This window comes from Amblyomma mixtum, chromosome 3, assembly GCF_055824585.1.
Source record: "Amblyomma mixtum isolate Tamu chromosome 3, ASM5582458v1, whole genome shotgun sequence".
Taxonomy (NCBI): Eukaryota; Metazoa; Arthropoda; class Arachnida; order Ixodida; family Ixodidae; genus Amblyomma; species Amblyomma mixtum.
Genome location: NC_143014.1, coordinates 15,174,094 through 15,194,908, shown reverse-complemented (window position 1 = coordinate 15,194,908; position 20,815 = coordinate 15,174,094). Strand labels below are relative to the sequence as shown.

General features: G+C 51.7%; 1 protein-coding gene across 10 annotated transcripts in view; it reads right to left on the bottom strand.

Annotated features, from left to right (window-relative positions):
- The window catches only part of sli (slit guidance ligand), a 567,521-nt gene that overhangs the window by 243,090 nt on the left and 303,616 nt on the right, over positions 1-20,815 (bottom strand). For all 10 annotated transcript variants that reach the window (XM_089578241.1, XM_089578242.1, XM_089578237.1 and 7 more), the window contains 4 exons: positions 5,092-5,227; positions 1,895-1,966; positions 1,742-1,813; positions 1,089-1,160 (listed from right to left, as the gene is read on the bottom strand). In XM_089578241.1, coding sequence (XP_089434367.1) covers positions 1,089-1,160; positions 1,742-1,813; positions 1,895-1,966; positions 5,092-5,227 — 352 coding nt within the window. The remainder of the gene's footprint in view (positions 1-1,088; positions 1,161-1,741; positions 1,814-1,894; positions 1,967-5,091; positions 5,228-20,815) is intronic.

The window sequence follows — 20,815 nt, the reverse complement described above, 5'->3', positions numbered from 1 at the left end:
TTAAAGGCACGTGATGTCATAAAGCAGTAAAGATACTAGCGACGCGACTGGACATCAACTGCCTTAACTCGAAACTGCCGCCCTATAGCGAGTGTGCGGATTCTCGCCAGCGTCTGCATTTTCTCTGCTACGCAAAAATTCAGCTTTCAGATAAACTCGGCCTTATTGTCATTCCTCTATAGGGCGCCTTTACACTCAGAAGTTCAAGTACCAGAGAAAAATATAGTGTACTGCAACCCTTTACCGCGGCAGAGTGGAACCTGCATGCTGTGTGTTTCCGTTTCTGTGAAATTAGAGGATACTAGAAATGGTGGGCACATTCCTCGCGTACAGCTTGCTTATTCCTTTTTTTATAAAAGCAAATATTACACAATAACAACGCAAAAACTGCGAGCGAAAGAACGAATAAATTGGCAGTGGTTAGACAGAGTAAGACAGAGCAGAGCGAAAGTTCCATTACACTTGGCTAAGCTTGGGTAGACGCTTGAAACGCCTCGCAGGTATTTCAGCCACACTGTCAGACGCGCTCTCATCCATGGCCATGGTGAAACTGCATGCGAAAGCGGCGTTGCCTCCTCAGGCGAACGCCAAGCAACGTGCATAATAGCAGGACCACATCTGGCACAGCGGCGGTCGGCGGAACCGCGGTCGGAGCAGCGGCGAGTCACGTGGTCTGACTTCACAGCGACACCTCCGGCGCTCCTCCTGCTGAAGGTCAAACTGCAACACCCTTGCCGAAGCTAGCGTAGTGGAGCTGTCGCTCCAAAACGCGACTCGTTTCACTGAAATAAACGGTAGACACCCGACTTCCGACACAAGCCGTCCAACTTCCGGTGGCTTCACTAGCACCCGCCTCGGAAAACGGCAATGGGGCGTCTAGCCGCACAGTGGAGATCATTGCTTGGCTCAGCTGCCAGGCTGGACACGGCGCTCACTGTAAGACTTAAAACCTGACGTAGGTAGCACCTTATCACGCACAAATATTAATCTACCAAAGGAGTCTTGCAGCATCTTTTAGATGCTGCTTTTAGATGCGCTCCCAAGTTTCACGTCATAAAATACTCCACAACCACAAACTGTAGACTTACAATAGCTGCAGCGACGTAAGGCCGTGGAATATTCCATGTGGAAGGTCCGATATCCGGTTCCCGTACAAGACTCTGCACAGTGCCAAGGGAGTCAAGTCAGGAAATTGCGCGGAGTGTGGCCATGTGACGGAATCAAAAAGCAGCTACCCAAGGAAGGCAGCGCGTTTTCCTAGTTCCACGTAACTCATACAAATCAAACAAGCGTATCCTGTTTACGGCCCCAAAAATGAAAAGCAACTTAGCGGAAAAACTGGGTTGAGCCTAACATGCTAGAGGAGCCCCGCTCCCAGGTTATAAGCCAGGCCCAACGCGGATTTAGCACTAGGATGCTTCTAGCTTATAGCTCACATTTTCGCAGATCTTTCGAGGCTCGAAAAAATTCATTATTTACGCAGGATAACCGTCAGTAAATATACTCAAGGTTCAACATTAGTAGTATAACAGTGAATTTGGCAGTTTTGAAAAAGGCCTTCAACAATCTGAGTTCTTAGTAAACAGTGGTAAGCTCAGTTTTCGGCCGCCAATTAAGAATTCAAGCTGTTTACTTCAAGAAGACTGGCCAGTGCTATCAGCATCATACACCGCAGCTCCACCAGAATTGAATCAGAGCGCACGATCAGGATACAATGAAGCGTTCTGGAACGTCCACTTACAATGACGTCAACGACTTGAGTCCGCTAAACGCGTCAGGGGCCACCTTGGATATCAGGTTTGTGCTGAGGTCACTGCGAAAGGAAATAAAGCGAAGGCGCCCTCAGCCGGTGCGGGCGGTCATCCGCAGCAAGTATGAATTAAAGCCAACTTGCATTCGTCGTATCCACTTTAGGTGCGAAAATGCTTGCGAAGGGATCTCCGTTATTTGGTTCTGTTCCAGGCGTCTGCAAATAAAAAGAAAGAAACCTGTAAGCACGGTTTCGTGCCTCATTCGCGACGCCAATGGACAGTGTCATGCGGTTCGAAATGCGACGCGGTCTGCGCACTCTTTTGGAGCTCCGTTCCACCCTGCTTACCTGTACACCTGTTACTAGTGCACTTGAAATTGCAGTAAACAATGAAACAGTCAGTGGAAAACGGCTAGCAGATGATTTTAATAACGATTTTGTTGCTCAGGCAAATATGAACGACAGTTTTGTGAATATGAAGTGCCTTGACTCGCGGGTTGTTTTCAGTGCTTTTTTGTCTCCAACTGATGCTAACGAAATCAAAAAGTGTCTCTTAGCTTTGAGCTCCGACATTGACGACCTCAAAATTTCACCAATAAAATATGTCGCAGATGTACTTAGTCCAATATTAGAAATTATTCTCAATAGCTGTATTGAACACGCAGCGTTCCATAAAAAAATGCAGTTTGCCAAAGTCAGTTATTCATAAAGAAAAAAATTCTGTGAAATTATTGCCGAATACCTATTCGGCCTGTTTTTTTTAAGTGTTTTGAAAAGATCTTGTTCAAACAGATATCTAGTTTTTGTAACAAACAGAACATAATAACACCCAGTCAGCATGGTTTTAGGAAGAACTTTTCGACAGAAACCACACAGCTAACACGAAAAGAGCTGATTTTAGAATCCTTGGAGCAGAAACTTCTCACTCTTGGCATTTTCATAGATTTTTCAAAGGCGTTTGACAGCACCAACCACAAAATAATACTAGCTAAGCTCGAGCACTACGGTTTCCGCGGGCAGTTCCTTGGCATAATTCAGTCTTACATAAGTTCTCGATCGCAAAAAGTAAAAGTAAAGAATGACGTATATAACATTAGGCACATCGTTTCAGGTGTACCGCAAGGTAGTATCGTGGCGTCATTGCCGTTTCTTTTTTATGTTAACGATATTGTCTGTATTAGTAAACTTCCATCTTTGACATATACGCTGACGACACCACTTTATTCTTTACAGCTCCACAGTTGCCAGATCTCGAAAAAGAAGCCACAAAATGTTACGCGACTGAAAATGTTACAGTTGTTCCTAGAATGGTCTGAAAATAATTTATTAAACAAACACCGCCAAAACGAAGGCTGTGCTTTTCAGGCCTCGCAATAAGTTGACAAATATGCGACGACTCTGTTTAAGGATCGGTAAGTCCCTTATCGAAACGGTCCCTGCGGTAAAAAGCTTAGGTGTAATTCTTAATCAAAACTTAAACTGGATTGATCACGTTGATATGGTGGTGAACAAACATTCAAAGGCTGGCGGTATTTTGTGTCGGCTGAAATATTTCATGCGGAAGAGTATTAAGAACATGTCTTATAGTGCACTGTTTTCTTCTGTTGTAAATTATTGCTTTTTGTTATGGGGTATCACTTCGTTAAGAAGAACTTCTTGTTGGGCGAGTTGGTGCATACTGTTGTAGGTACGAATTGCGCACAAAAGACACACACAGGAAAACACACGAGAGAGACTGAAAGAGCGCAAACTATCAACTGATATTTATTAGATTCAGTGCCGCTTTATAGGCAGTCTGCACACGTGCCTACAAAGAGGGGAAAGAGAGGATAAGGAGGCAAATCAAACCCTGCGCGACAAACCATCAGAAACGCTCCAAAAAATTATTTTCAGCGTTGTACAGTGAAACGGATGTGCCACTCACACAGTTATCACCTCTTGCCTTGATGTGATATGCCTCTAGAAGTTCACGGGAAACTTTGTCCTTGCTCCTGCCCAGAATTCTGATACTTTATAGCAGTGGCTCACAACCGTTGCATGCAATGCAATGAGCAGGCAAATTTGCTCCTTCTTTGTTCCTAATTGAACGCTGATGCTCCCCTGCGCGTTCATTCACGCAGCGTCCTGTCTGGCCCACATACACGCGACCACACTTGAGCGGGATGAGATACACAACGCCCGTGGCGCATTTCAGAAATTGTGCCGCATGCTTTATCTCGCATGCTCTTCGTCGAGCGCCTTCCGCGCTGATCCTTGGGCACAACCCGGCGAGCTTGCGTGGCGCCGAAAACACCACAGGGACGCCATGCCTATTTGCCACTTTTTTATATTGTGGGCCACCTTGTGTATATACGGGACGACCGTAGTCTTTCTTCGTGGCAATCGCTCCTCGTTGTTGGCGCGGTTTCCTTTTTTTACCTTCCGAAGAAGGTTCTCGGCCACAGCTGGGATGACCTCGCAGGGGAAGCCGGCTGAAAGCAGCCTTTTTTTCTGATTATGAAAGCTAGTGTGCATTGCATGCGGGCATTACTTCGTCAGAGAAGATCCCAGGCACGAGCTAACAATAGCTCTCTTGACTACCTTGAATGGGCAGAGTCATAGGGAAGAAGCCCTTTCTGCGCTCGCGGTGCGTAGTGCGCTCTTTCAGTCTCTCTCGTGTGTTTTCCTGTGTGTGTCCTTTGTGCGCAATTCGTACCTACAAGGGTATCACTTCGTTTACGAAAATTAACCGCTTGTTTCTCCTTTTCGAAATGTAATGAATGCTCCTCGACTAGAACACTCCGAACCGTTTTCAATGAACATCGACTAATCCATTTGCCACAGCTGAACGAAACTTTACTTCTACAGCGCTATAAAGTCTGTGTTGATAAAGCTTTGTCCAATGATAAAGCGTCGGCCTTGCAATGCAGAGAACCAAAATACCCTGCGCGAGCGACATTAAAATGATATGTACCAAGGATACGGACAAATTATGGTTTTCAAATGTTTAGCGACACTCCCCCATGGCATTTAAGTAAGGAGTCCGGAATGGTTAACACCTAATACCAGATTGGCTATTTTGGTTTCTTTTGTTTTCCGAAACTGCCTTGTTATGTACCACTGCAATGCCTCTGTAGGGTGCGTCGGCCTCGTCAGGCCTTTCCATTGAGTTGTTTTGTCGGCGCACCCAACACCGTCATGATGTTCAATAAAATTATTCTGCTTGGCGTAGTCGGAGTGGGCGGACGGGACCACCGCGAACCACGTGGCTGCGAGGAGGCAGCCGACCGAGATCGCCTCGCTCTCTTCCCCTCTGGCTGAGCATTGCCACAACACCCGAGGTAAATTCCTTGCCCACTCACAGCTCGGTGGCGGACTCGGGTATGTGCTGCGGTAGCGCAGTGAGCCCCTTCTCGCGGCAGTCCACCACTCCGTCCACGCAGGTGCACGGGAACGGGCACGTGCTGATGCGCTGGCATCCCGCTGGTCGTCCAGAGCCTGCAGACCCCAACGCGGCATTTGTTAATAGACACGATACCACTCACACAGCTAAACATTGTGTAAACAAGCATCATGCACTGTCAGCCAAACAAGCAGCTTTGCTAGCGATTCTCGCTACGAATAGCGCGTTACATTAATTTTTAATGCTCCCCTAAACTAAATGTGCCTTATACTACCTCTGACCAATCATTATAGGGACGTCCAAGCGAGTTGATGTGTTTGCAGAATTCGATTCTCTCGCTCTTAGTGGCTGTGTTTTTTTCCAGCCGCAAAAGACGCATTAATTGCTGAGAAAACTCCATTGCAAAATTTTCACGGCACTCACTAAAACTTTACGTCACAACCGAGAAAGGACTCCGTGATCCTAGTCGATAACTCAATACCGGTGTAGTATGGCTTATGGTTGCGCGCAAAAACTGCATTCGCATAACGGTTGCGAAAACAGCCTTAGCTGCTGATGAGTGCATTTCAACTTTTCATATTTCCTAGCTACAGTGAAGGCGCCACTGATCGTTAATCGACAAAGGCCAAATTCCTCGGTGCCCCTTCAAAATTTCGTTATGCTGTACCGCAATGCGGCGTGCAGCTCTTTGTGCGCATCAATAAGGTGTATTGCCATTTGACTAGATACAGTGATCAAGGAATCCTCTCTCAGTTTTGACGCCGCAAGTTTCGGCCAGTGCCGCGAAAAATTTTCAATTAACTGAGCTTTGCGTTTCTGGGTTGTTATTGCGAAAGCTTATAAGGCTCATCAGAAAAAAATACAGCGTTCCTTCCACAAGAAACATAAGTGAAACCCAGGTGACCGCATGATGTCATCGGCAGTGCCAACATAATCAATAAAGAAAACAAACTTCCGTAAATAATAGTTCTTCCTAAGTAGGTATCAAACCCTGGCCGGAGCGAAAAGAGCATCTTCGGTGGCCACTGCTTTAGAGCACTGCACTCTCACCGTAGCCCAACAACCCACGCGCCTAACTGCCAGTCGCTCGAACTGGCTTCAGGTATCGTCGCCTTTATAAAATTCCACTCGCGCGCCACGAACAATCAGCTTCGCTGGCCACTCCTTCAGAGCAGTGCACTATCACCCCAGCATAACACCCCACACGACAAACTAAAAATCTCTCGGGTTGGGTTCAGGAATCGTCGCCTTTATCAACTTCCACTAGGGCGGCAGCAACTGTGAGCTTCGGTGGCCACTGCTTTAGAGCACTGCACTCACCGTAGCCCAACCCGCGCGCCTAACTGCCAGTCGCTCGAACTGGGTTCAGGTATCGTCGCCTTTTAAAATTCCACTCGGGCGCCACGAACAATCAGCTTCGCTGGCCACTCCTTCAGAGCAGTGCACAATCACCCCAGCATAACACCCCAGACGATAAACTAAAAGTCTCTCGGGTTGGGTTCAGGAATCGTCGCCTTTATCAACTTCCACTAGGGCGGCAGCAACTGTGAGCTTCGGAGCCCACTACTTTAGAGCATTGCACTCTCACCGTAGCCCAACACCTCTCGCACCCAACTGCGAGTCGCTCGAGCTGGGTTCAGGTATCATCGCCTTCATCAAATTCCAATAGGGCGGCACGAGCTGTGAGCTTCGGTGGCCACAGCTTTAGAGCATTGCACTATCACCGCTGCATAACACCCCACACGATAAACTACCAGTCTCTCGGGCGGGTTGAGGTATCGTAGCCTTTAACAACTTCCACTAGGGCGGCAGGAACTGTGAGCTTCGGTGGCCACTGCTTTAGAGCACTGCACTCTCACCGTAGCCCAACAACACACGCGCCTAACTGCCAATCGCTCGAACTGGGTTCAGGTATCGTCGCCTTTATCAAATTCTACTCGAACGCCGCGAACAGTCAGCTTCGCTGGCCACTCCTTCAGAGCAGCGCACTATCACCCTAGCATAACACCCCACACGATAAACTAAGTCTCTCGGGCTGGGTTCAGGAATCGTCGCCTTTATCAACTTCCACTAGGGCAGCAGGAACTGTGAGCTTCGGTGGCCACTCCTCTAGAATATTGCACTATCACCATAGCCCAACACATCACGCGCCTAAGTGCCAGTCGCTCCAGCTGGGTTCAGGTATCGTCGCCTTTATCGACTTGCACTCGGGCGGCACGAAGAGCACTATCACCACAGTATAACACCCCACACGATAAACTACCAGTATCTCGGGCTGGGTTCAGGTACCGTCGCCTTTATCTTCAGTGGCCAATGCTTCACAGCATTGCACTATCACCGTAGCTCAACACCTCACGCGCCTAACTGCAAGTCGCTCGAGCTGGGTTCAGGTATCGTCGCCTTTATCGACTTCCACTCAGGCGGCACGAAGTACACTATCACCAGAGTGTAACACACCACACAATAAACTACCAGTATCTCGGGCTGGGTTCAGGTATCGTCGCCTTTATCAACTTCCACTCGGCCAACAGGAACTGTGAGCTTCGGTGGCCACTACTTTAGAGCATTGCACTATCACCATACCCCAATACCCCACCCGCCTAACTGCCAGTCGCTCCAGCTGGGTTCAGGTATCGTCGCCTCCATGAAATTCCACTAGGGCGGCACGACCTGTCAGCTTCGGTGGCAACTGCTTTAGAGTAGTGCACTATCACCGCAGCATAACACCCCACACGATAAACTACCAGTCTCTCGGGCTGGATTCAGGTATCGTCGCCTTTATAAACTGCCACTAGGGCGGCAGGAACTGTGAGCTTCGGAACCAACTACTTTAGAGCATTGCACTATCACCGTAGCCCAACACCTCTCGCACCCAACTGCGAGTCGCTGAGATGGGTTGAGGTACCGTCGCCTTTATCACCTTCCACTAGGGCGGCAGGAACTGTGAGCTTCGGTGGCCACTGCTTTAGAGCACTGCACTCTCACCGTAGCCCAACAACCCACGCGCCTAACTGCCAGTCGCTCGAACTGGGTTCAGGTATCGTCGCCTTTATAAAATTCCACTCGGGCGCCACGAACAATCAGCTTCGCTGGCCACTCCTTCAGAGCAGTGCACAATCACCCCAGCATAACACCCCACACCATAAACTAAATGTCTCTCGGGTTGGGTTCAGGAATCGTCGCCTTTATCAACTTCCACTAGGGCGGCAGGAACTGTGAGCTTCGGTGGCCACTGCTTTAGAGCACTGCACTCTTACCGTAGCCCAACACCCCACGCGCCTAACTGCCAGTCGCTCGAGCTGGGTTCAGGTATCGTCGCCTTTATAAAATTCTACTCGGGCGCCACGAACAATCAGCTTCGCTGGCCACTCCCTCAGAGCTGTGCACTATCACCCCAGCATAACATCCCACACGATAAACTAAAAGTCTCTCGGGTTGGGTTCAGGAATCGTCGCCTTTATCAACTTCCACTAGGGCGGCAGGAACTGTGAGCTTCGGTGGCCACTGCTTCAGAGCACTGCACTCTCACCGTAGCCCAACACCCCACGCGCCTAACTGCCAGTCGCTCGAACTGGGTTCAGGTATCGTCGCCTTTATAAAATTCCACTCGGGCGCCACGAACAATCAGCTTCCCTGGCCACTCCTTCAGAGCAGCGCACTATCACCCCAGCATAACACCCCACACGATACACTAAAAGTCTCTCGGGTTGGGTTCAGGAATCGTCGCCTTTATCAACTTCCACTAGGGCGGCAGCAACTATGAGCTTCGGTGGCCACTGCTTTAGAGCACTGCACTCTCACCGTAGCCCAACAACCCACGCGCCTAACTGCCAGTCGCTCGAACTGGGTTCAGGTATCGTCGCCATTATAAAATTCCACTCGGGCGCCACGAACAATCAGCTTCGCTGGCCACTCCTTCAGAGCAGTGCGCTATCACCCCAGCATAACACCCCACACGATAAACTAAAAGTTTCTCGGGTTGGGTTCAGGAACCGTCGCCTTTATCAACTTCCACTAGGGCGGCAGGAACTGTGAGCTTCGGTGGCCACTGCTTTAGAGCACTGCACTCTCACCGTAGCCCAACAACCCACGCGCCTAACTGCCAGTCGCTCGAACTGGGTTCAGGTATCGTCGCCTTTATAAAATTCCACTCGGGCGCCACGAACAATCAGCTTCGCTGGCCACTCCTTCAGAGCAGTGCACTATCACCCCAGCATGACACCCCACACGATACACTAAAAGTCTCTCGGGTTGGGTTCAGGAATCGTCGCCTTTATCAACTTCCACTAGGGCGGCAGGAACTGTCAGCTTCGGTGGCCACTGCTTTAGAGCACTGCACTCTCACCGTAGCCCTACACCCCACGCGCCTAACTGCCAGTCGCTCGAACTGGGTTCAGGTATCGTCGCATTTATAAAATTCCACTCGGGCGCCACGAACAATTAGCTTCGCGGGCCACTCCTTCAGAGCAGTGCACTATCACCCCAGCATGACACCCCACACGATACACTAAAAGTCTCTCTGGTTGGGTTCAGGAATCGTCGCCTTTATCAACTTCCACTAGGGCGGCAGGAACTGTCAGCTTCGGTGGCCACTGCTTTAGAGCACTGCACTCTCACCGTAGCCCAACAACCCACGCGCCTAACTGCCAGTCGCTCGAACTGGGTTCAGGTATCGTCGCCTTTATAAAATTCCACTCGGGCGCCACGAACAATCAGCTTCGCTGGCCACTCCTTCAGAGCAGTGCACTATCACCCCAGCATGACACCCCACACGATACACTAAAAGTCTCTCGGGTTGGGTTCAGGAATCGTCGCCTTTATCAACTTCCACTAGGGCGGCAGGAACTGTCAGCTTCGGTGGCCACTGCTTTAGAGCACTGCACTCTCACCGTAGCCCTACACCCCACGCTCCTAACTGCCAGTCGCTCGAACTGGGTTCAGGTATCGTCGCCTTTATAAAATTCCACTCGGGCGCCACGAACAATTAGCTTCGCTGGCCACTCCTTCAGAGCAGTGCACTATCACCCCAGCATGACACCCCACACGATACACTAAAAGTCTCTCGGGTTGGGTTCAGGAATCGTCGCCTTTATCAACTTCCACTAGGGCGGCAGGAACTGTCAGCTTCGGTGGCCACTGCTTTAGAGCACTGCACTCTCACCGTAGCCCAACAACCCACGCGCCTAACTGCCAGTCGCTCGAACTGGGTTCAGGTACCGTCGCCATTATAAAATTCCACTCGGGCGCCACGAACAATCAGCTTCGCTGGCAACTCCTTCAGAGCAGTGCACAATCACCCCAGCATAACACGCCACACGATAAACTAAAAGTTTCTCGGGTTGGGTTCAGGAATCGTCGCCTTTATCAACTTCCACTAGGGCGGCAGGAACTGTGAGCTTCGGTGGCCACTGCTTCAGAGCACTGCACTCTCACCGTAGCCCTACACCCCACGCGCCTAAATGCCAGTCGCTCGAACTGGGTTCAGGTATCGTCGCCTTTATAAAATTCCACTCGGGCGCCACGAACAATTAGCTTCGCTGGCCACTCCTTCAGAGCAGTGCACTATCACCCCAGCATAACACCCCACACGATACACTAAAAGTCTCTCGGGTTGGGTTCAGGAATCGTCGCCTTTATCAACTTCCACTAGGGCGGCAGGAACTGTCAGCTTCGGTGGCCACTGCTTTAGAGCACTGCACTCTCACCGTAGCCCAACAACCCACGCGCCTAACTGCCAGTCGCTCGAACTGGGTTCAGGTATCGTCGCCTTTATAAAATTCCACTCGGGCGCCACGAACAATCAGCTTCGCTGGCCACTCCTTCAGAGCAGCGCACTATCACCCCAGCATAACACCCCACACGATACACTAAAAGTCTCTCGGGTTGGGTTCAGGAATCGTCGCCTTTATCAACTTCCACTAGGGCGGCAGGAACTGTCAGCTTCGGTGGCCACTGCTTTAGAGCACTGCACTCTCACCGTAGCCCAACAACCCACGCGCCTAACTGCCAGTCGCTCGAACTGGGTTCAGGTATCGTCGTCTTTATAAAATTCCACTCGGGCGCCACGAACAATCAGCTTCGCTGGCCACTCCTTCAGAGCAGTGCACCATCACCCCAGCATAACACCCCACACGATAAACTAAAAGTCTCTCGGGTTGGGTTCAGGAATCGTCGCCTTTATCAACTTCCACTAGGGCGGCAGGAACTGTGAGCTTCGGTGGCCACTGCTTTAGAGCACTGCACTCTCACCGTAGCCCAACAACCCACGCGCCTAACTGCCAGCCGCTCGAAATGGGTTCAGGTATCGTCGCCTTTATAAAATTCCACTCGGGCGCCACAAAACAATCAGCTTCGCTGGCCACTCCTTCAGAGCAGTGCACAATCACCCCAGCATAACACCCCACACGATAAACTAAATGTCTCTCGGGTTGGGTTCAGGAATCGTCGCCTTTATCAACTTCCACTAGAGCGGCAGGAACTGTGAGCTTCGGAGCCCACTACTTTAGAGCATTGCACTATCACCGTAGCCCAACAACCCAAGCGCCTAACTGCCAGCCGCTCGAAATGGGTTCAGGTATCGTCGCCTTTATAAAATTCCACTCGGGCGCCACGAACAATCAGTTTCGCTGGCCACTCCTTCAGAGCAGTGCACAATCACCCCAGCATAACACCCCACACGATAAACTAAATGTCTCTCGGGTTGGGTTCAGGAATCGTCGCCTTTATCAACTTCCACTAGGGCGGCAGGAACTGTGAGCTTCGGTGGCCACTGCTTCAGAGCACTGCACTCTCAGCGTAGCCCAACACTTCACGCGCCGAATTGCCAGTCGCTCGAACTGGGTTTAGGTATCGTCGCCTTTATAAAATTCCACTCGGGCGCCACGAACCATCAGCTTCGCTGGCCACTCCTTCAGAGCAGTGCACTATCACCCCAGCATAACACCCCAAAAGATAAACTAAAAGTCTCTCGGGTTGGGTTCAGGGATCGTCTCCTTTATCAACTTCCACTAGGGCGGCAGGAACTGTGAGCTTCGGTGGATACTGCTTTAGAGCACTACACTCTTACCGTATCCCAACACCCCACGCGCCTAACTGCCAGTCGCTCGAGCTTGGTTCAGGTATCGTCGCCTTTATAAAATTCTACTCGGGCGCCACGAACCATCAGCATCGCTGGCCACTCCCTCAGAGCTGTGCACTATCCCCCCAGCATAACACCCCACACGATAAACAAAAAGTCTCTCGGGTTGGGTTCAGGAATCGACGCCTTTATCAACTTCCACTAGGGCGGCAGGAACTGGGAGCTTCGGTGGCCACTGCTTCAGAGCACTGCACGCTCACCGTAGCCCAACACGCCACGCGCCTAACTGCCAGTCGCTCGAACTGGGTTCAGGTATCGTCGCCTTTATCAAATTCCACTCGGCCGCCACGAACAGTCAGCTTCGCTGGCCACTCCTTCAGAGCAGCGCACTATCACCCCAGCATAACACCCCACTCGATAAACTAAGTATCTCGGGCTAGGTTCAGGAATCGTCGCCTTTATCAACTTCCACTAGGGCAGCAGGAACTGTGAGCTTCGGTGGCCGCTCCTCTAGAATATTGCACTATCACCATAGCCCAACACATCACGCGCCTAAGTGCCAGTCGCTCCAGCTGGGTTCAGGTATCGTCGCCTTTATCGACTTCCACTCGGGCGGCACGAAGAGCACTATCACCACAGTATAACACCCCACACGATAAACTACCAGTATATCGGGCTAGGTTCAGGTACCGTCGCCTTTATCTTCAGTGGCCAATGCTTCACAGCATTGCACTATCACCGTAGCTCAATACCTCACGCGCCTAACTGCAAGTCGCTCGAGCTGGGTTCAGGTATCGTCGCCTTTATCGACTTCCACTCAGGCGGCACGAAGTACACTATCACCAGAGTGTAACACATCACACAATAAACTACCAGTATATCCGGCTGGGTTCGGGTATCGTCGCCTTTATCAACTTCCACTCGGCCAACAGGAACTGTGAGCTTCGGTGGCCACTACTTTAGAGCATTGCACTATCACCATACCCCAATACCCCACCCGCCTAACTGCCAGTCGCTCCAGCTGGGTTCAGGTATCGTCGCCTCCATGAAATTCCACTAGGGCGGCACGAACTGTCAGCTTCGGTGGCAACTGCTTTAGAGTAGTGCACTAGCACCGCAGCATAACACCCCACACGATAAACTACCAGTCTCTCGGGCTGGATTCAGGTATCGTCGCCTTTATAAACTGCCACTAGGGCGGCAGGAACTGTGAGCTTCGGAGCCCACTACTTTAGAGCATTGCACTATCACCGTAGCCCAACACCTCTCGCACCCAACTGCGAGTCGCTCGAGCTGGGTTCAGGTATCATCGCCTTCATCAAATTCCAATAGGGCGGCACGAGCTGTGAGCTTCGGTGGCCACAGCTTTAGAGCATTGCACTAGCACCGCTGCATAACACCCCACACGATAAACTACCAGTCTCTCGGGCTGGGTTGAGGTATCGTCGCCTTTATCAACTTCCACTAGGGCGGCAGGAACTGTGAGCTTCGGTGGCCACTGCTTTAGAGCACTGCACTCTCACCGTAGCCCAACAACCCACGCGCCAAACTTCCAGTCGCTCGAACTGGGTTCAGGTATCGTCGCCTTTATAAAATTCCACTCGGGCGCCACGAACAATCAGCTTCGCTGGCCACTCCTTCAGAGCAGTGCACAATCACCCCAGCATAACACCCCACACGATAAACTAAATGTCTCTCGGGTTGGGTTCAGGAATCGTCGCCTTTATCAACTTCCACTAGGGCGGCAGGAACTGTGAGCTTTGGTGGCCACTGCTTCAGAGCACTGCACTCTCACCATACCCAACACCCCACGCGCCTAACTGCCAGTCGCTCGAACTGGGTACAGGTATCGTCGCCTTTATAAAATTCCACTCGGGCGGCACGAACAATCAGCTTCGCTGGCCACTCCTTCAGAGCAGTGCACTATCACCCCAGCATGACACCCCACAGGATAAACTAAAAGTCTCTCGGGTTGGGTTCAGGAATCGTCGCCTTTATCAACTTCCACTAGGGCGGCAGGAACTGTGAGCTTCGGTGGCCACTGCTTCAGAGCACTGCACTCTCACCGTAGCCCAACACCCCACGCGCCTAACTGCCAGTCGCTCGAAATGGGTTCAGGTATCGTCGCCTTTATCAAATTCTACTCGAACGCCACGAACAGTCAGCTTCGCTGGCCACTCCCTCAGAGCAGCGCACTATCACCCCAGCATAACACCCCACACGATAAACTAAAAGTCTCTCGAGCTGGGTTCAGGAATCGTCGCCTTTATCAACTTCCACTAGGGCAGCAGGAAGTGTGAGCTTCGGTGGCCACTCCTTTAGAATATTGCACTATCACCATAGCCCAACACATCACGCGCCTAAGTGCCAGTCGCTCCAGCTGGGTTCAGGTATCGTCGCCTTTATCGACTTCCACTCGGGCGGCACGAAGAGCACTATCACCACAGTATAACACCCCACACGATAACCTACCAGTATCTCGGCCTGGGATCAAGTATCGTCGCCTTTATGAACTTCCACTTGGCTGGCAGGAACTGTGAGCTTCGGTGGCCACTGCTTTAGAGCATTGCACTATCACCATACCCCAATACCCCACGCGCCAACTGCCAGTCGCTCCAGCTGGGTTCAGGTATCGTCGCCTCCATGAAATTCCACTAGGGCGGCACGAACTTTCAGATTCGGTGGCAACTGCTTTAGAGTAGTGCGCTATCACCGCAGCATAACACCCCACACGATAAACTACCAGTCTCTCGGGCTGAGTTCAGGTATCGTCGCCTTTATAAACTGCCACTAGGGCGGCAGGTACTGTGAGCTTCGGAGCCCACTACTTTAGAGCATTGCACTATCACCGTAGCCCAACACCTCTCGCACCCAACTGCGACTCGCTCGAGCTGGGTTCAGGTATCATCGCCTTCATCAAATTCCAATATGGCGGCACTAGCTGTGAGCTTCGGTGGCCACAGCTTTAGAGCATTGCACTATCACCGCTGCATAACACCCCACACGATAAACTACCAGTCTCTCGGGCTGGGTTGAGGTATCGTCGCCTTTATAAACTTCCACTAGGCCGGCAGGAAGTGTGAGCTTCAGTGGCCACTACTTTAGAGCATTGCACTATCATCGTAGCCCAACACCTCACGCGCCTAACTGCCAGTTGCTCGAGCTCGGTTCAGGTATCGGCGCCTTTATCAACTTCCACTCGGTTGGCGCGAATCGATCATCAACCCTGGCCACTCCTTTAGAGTAGTACGCTATCACCACAGCACAACAGCGCTGGGTTCAGGCTTACCCGCCTTTATCAACTTCCATTTCGGCGGCGCGAAAAGATGATCTTCGCTGGTCACTGCTTCAAACTAGTACGCTATCGCCGCAGCACAACACTCCGCGCTCCTTACTACCAATCTCTCGCGCTGGGTTCAGGCTTCGCCGCCTTTATCAACTTCCATTTGGGTGGCGAGAAATGATCATCTTCGGTGGCCACTGCTTGGGAGTAGTGCGCTATCACCGCACCACAAACTCCCCACAAGTAACTGCCAGTCCCTCGCGCTGGGTTCAGATTTCGTTGCTTTTATCAACTTCCATGCAGGCAGCGCGAAATGATCATCTTCGTTGGCCACTCCTTCAGAGTAGTGTGCGATCACCGCAGGACAACACCCCATGTTAAGAACTACCAGTCTCACATGCTGGGTTCGGGTATCGTCGCCTTTATCAACTTCCATTCGGGCGGCGCGAAAAGACCATGTTAGCTGGCCACTGCTTTAGTGTAGTAATCTGTCACCGCAGCACAGTACCCCATGCGATAAATACTCGGACGGCGTCTTGGGCGACAGCTGAAAATGCGAGCGCAACGAGACAAATTCATGAATGTTACTGTAGTTACAACGCTCAATATCTATGCCTTGCTAAAAAACACGGCACTCTATGCATGCATTACCGCAGTGCGGTAGTCCAGGTGCAGCACGGATTGGAACAATTTTGAATGCGAGAGCATTACTTGGCTCGTGTGCAAAAACCCCGCCATAGGCAGAAAGCCGTGGCAGGCACGCGTGGCAGAGACGCTGCACGCGAGTGACGTCATCACCATCAATGGAACCCTCCCGTTCCCAGAAGGGCAAGGCGACTTCCGCGATGATTAGAAAAATGTTCCGGGGCGCTCCTGCTCCTCCCTTGGGTATCTATGTAGTAATAACCCTTCACTGGGATAACAAAGCAGGCCAGGGTCAAGACGGGACCGGCTGGCCGCCTCTGCCCCAAGCACTGTGCGAGATACCACTGCCACGTCTCACTTGATCTGGTACATGTAAACAGTGGTGTGTCGCCTCCGCGCGATAAGCTAACAAATGGGATGCGCCCCTGCCGTATTCATATTGTGACGAAGACGAAGCTGACAGTGGCGCGCGACGGAGCGCTCGCGCTAGGCCAGCGGCCATTAAATCATCTCTTGTTCATGGTTCACCACGTCTCATTCTTCGGCTGGCCGCCACGTTACATTTGGTGGAGGTGCTGGGGTCCCTTCATCGCCATCCTGGTCCCGGAGCTTCGGCGTCCTGCGCTTGCCGTGGACGTCGGCCGTGAGTGCCTGGTCCGCGCCGCCCGGCCGTGCCCCAGCCCGCCCGACCTGAACCGACCTCGCCGCTCACCCCAGCCCCGTCCCCCGCCCGGACCACAGGACACGACGACCCAAGACCCGACCGACCCAAGACCCACACGTGAAGACACCGCCCCCCTGCCCCTGCCGTCCGATACGTCCACGGACCTCGGCCGTCAGCTCCTGGCACCCTACGGTCCGGATGCTTCGTGGACCGGGACTCATTCTCTCATCTTTCTCATCGTGGCGGCCAGCACTGCACCATCTTCTACATACTGTTCAACCCTTCCCTCAAGACCATCGCCATTTCGCGCGTCTGTTCGTCACCGAACGGGCCGATCGCTCGGTGGCCCCGGGTAATGTTACGAAGAAGACGACGCTGGCAGTGGCGCGGGACGGAGCGCTCGCGCTAGGCCAGCGGCCTTTAAATCCTCTCTTGTTCATGATTCACCACGTCTCATTCTTCGGCTGGCCGCCACGTTTCGATATAAACGCGGTTAGATATAACACAAAACGGAAAGTCACCGCCGCCGCCGTCAGTGGGCCTTCAGCTTTTGGTGACAGGTTGCGATGCTATGGAGTTTTCATTGTTTATGTTAAATCGCTCGCATCCACATCATCAGACGAGAAAGCAAAGCGTGGTCGGAAGCGGCAGTTCACAGCCAATGAAGTACGCGAGCATTGCAACGCACCGAAACTTGCGAGCCGAGCTGCTGCAGCTTAAAAATCCCCCCCCCCCCCCAGGTCCCAGAGAACAACTCAGCGACAAGCAGTGCTCTTGCAGTTATACGTCACAAAAATTTTGTTAGGTTCCCCCCACGTAATTTTTATTGTGTGCGTTTGCTTTTGTGTGTGTGTGTGTTACCGTTCATATGCGGAGAAGAGTATACGGACACACGGTTTCCTCTGCAAGACGCTAGTATTGTTAGCCATTAAATGTCTCGTCAACGGCACACTGGGCTGTGCATTGTGTTAGTTTTTTGTGTGTCTCTCTTTTTCATAAGATAAATAGTTCTTGTTCCACCCAAAGGTCACCTTCCAAGAGAAGGAGCTGAAGGCATAATCAACGAAATTCCTAAAGGCAAGTGCCCGACGACGTGCACTCTGGAAACGAAAAGCTAACAGATATAATTAAAACAAGAACTACGTTCCGTACTTCGCGAGGGTGCGCAGCAGAGCTGCCGGTCGTCCAGACTGCAGCAACCATAAAATTACAAAATTTTCTTCGACAGCACTGCTGCCCGGCAAAATCAAACCAGCCCTCGAAAGGGACTCCCAAGTCATGATACCCGCGTTATACTAAAAGTCAAACGCTTAAAGCCAACCTTCATGCAGTGTTCACTACAGTGCGCGCCTGCAAAGGTGGAACTTCGAAAACACTGTAACAAGAACAAAATTTTAGACCAAGTTAGCGCTGTTGCAATACACTTCTTAGCGTTCACAAAACACACGCGCTGAGCAAAATTCCGTGAAATAGAATTACCAAACCTGCCTCACTAATACTTTTATCTGCCGTGTAAAGGCTAGTTCATATGCAAGCGAAACACTCGCGAATCCCGCCTCCGCGGCGCATACACCCTCTATTGAGCGGCGGCAGCTCCAGCAGCTAGCAAAATTTGTTCCATCTACGTACATGTCCTTTCTCGACACCCGGACGACCGTGTTGCTTGACGCAAACCACTTTGCCCCCTTCACTTCGTCGACTTTGAAATCCATGATCGTACCACTCTCCTCAAAATGCGAATTGGCTGCGTATAGACAGCAGAAAGATCGCACCGCCTTCGAGACACTGGCAATCCTTTCTGCCAAGAATGTGGTGCAATTGATACTCCTTCATATCCCATTTGTGAGTGCCCATCCTTTAATGGCCCCAAGCAATCCCTTCGTGCTGGCTTTCGTGAGCTCGCACTTCTATCTGCATGCCTTGATATGCTTTTTCCAAAAGCCGCGCGTGAAAAAACACGGCGCACCTTAAAACTCGTTCTTCCCTTTCTCGAAGAGACCGAACTAAGAGCGCGATTATAGCCCTCTAATTGCCTTCTTCGTACGAGTAGTAGTAGTAAATGGTTTTCATATATTGCTAGCCCCGGCATCTGCCATCGCTGCTGGAAGCACCTGAGCAGGGGCTGCGGAAATAAAGGATAGCAGGCAGTGTGTAGAAGTGAACTAAAAACGGTGAGGGGATAGTAGAAAGGACAGGGGGAGAGGTACACTGGGAATAAATCTATTTACATATTAACGTACAGGTCGCACGCGCGTGAAGGTCTTGCAGAGCACAGTACAAACACACGCCCACGACACAAAGCACAAAACAGCTGGAGTGGGGGCGTCCAGCTGTTCATCGTCCAAGGCAGCACACGCGGAGCGTTCGGTCACTGCTCGCAACTACCTGGCGGAGAACAGGCGGGACGTCAAGCCCGTCTGTTCAAAAAATGCACAGAGGCTCACCATTGTTCCCTCACGGGTGCGCGCACTGCCCTGCGGCCACAACAGCGTCGTGAGAGCGTCTGGAAGAATGCCCAGCGCCCTGTAGGCCGCAAGCATGTCGCGACGGGCTTCAGCGAACGCGGTGCAGCGAAGGAGCAAGTGCTCTAGAGTTTCTACCGCACCGCACCCATACCACACTGCACTCGCCGCGAATCCGTGACGCGCCCGTCGTTCCCCGGGCCACACGGATCCAATGCGCAATCGAAGGATCATGACAAATCGGCATTTTAGGCAAAACTCTTCCACAACCCTCTATTTCCAGCGCTGCCTCTCCTGTTGGCCCACCGCTTCACGAATCCGCTCCTGCGTACCCCACACGTCCGCGCGCCGTCGCTCAGCTAATCTGTAACTGCGCCTCCCACGGGTCCGCGCATTGCGTCGACTCCGTTTATGCTCCCTTGCGACATTCCGCATGGAAGCGCATATCTCCTTATTTCCGCCTCTGGCTGAATTTTGTACTTGTCTTTGCCTCCATTTCCATTCACCCGGACCCTTCCTTTCAATCCCATTCCCCCAAAGGCGGCGAAACGGCGGTGATTCCTTCTCAGGCGAGACAGCTGAACGCGTCGCGTCCCCCCTTTTCCAATCCAATCACGAAGAACCTCTCAACAACAACAAAGCGGCGAGATTCGGGCGAGTCGGAAAATCTTCGCGGCTGCAGCGCGGTAGCACCGCTGCTGAACCAATGACGGCTCGGCGTGGCCATGCGAACAGCAGTACCGGAGTTTGTACGCCACACGTAAGAAATTTGTTGCAAGCTTGCCAGCAACATTGGTTTTCGCAGCGGCGACGCATGCGAAACGAAAGTTGCCCGTGGCTGTTCGCTCAGTTCGCCGAACCGCTTGCATGTGAACCATCCTTAAGTTCACGCTCTGCAGAGTGACTCGCCGGAACGAAAAGATAGAGAACGAGTGAGTGGATAGCACGACTCACGGCAACACAAGGCACCGCCACGCTCCTTCAAGAGCCCCTCCCTCGTGCAACTGGTTGCTACCGCACCACGTACACAATTGTGCCGCCATAGAATGCCAAAGAATCGTTCCTTTCTTTCTCAGGTCCATCCAAAGCCGCCTCTGTGTGCTGCGCCTTTCCATAATTGGTGAGGTAAGAACCGAAGAAGGAAACGTCCAGTTTCAATAGACCTCGCCCGGCATACGTGATCGGCGCACGTGTCTCTGGCCTGGCGGGCAAATCATGTGGCTTTTCACAGGGAGAGGCAGCAAGCGCAGCTCATACCCTGCTCATACCAAGGCGCCTCTAATAAGGGAGAGGAAAGGCGACGGGGAAATAATCGATATATGCGAAACCATGCAGTTTAGAAGCAAAAGTGGATGAGTTTGCCCATCGGGCCTTGCCCCGTTCACGTCGCGCTGTTTGCTGTCCTAACGAAAATATTAGTGGTAGCACTTTTAGTTTTCAATCTTTCAACACTCTCAACATAGTATTTGTATCGGCATGGGCGGGACACTTTAGTTGTTCCTTATTTTTCCTCCCCCTCTATAGCGTATGTCCCTCGACATTCTTTGAGCT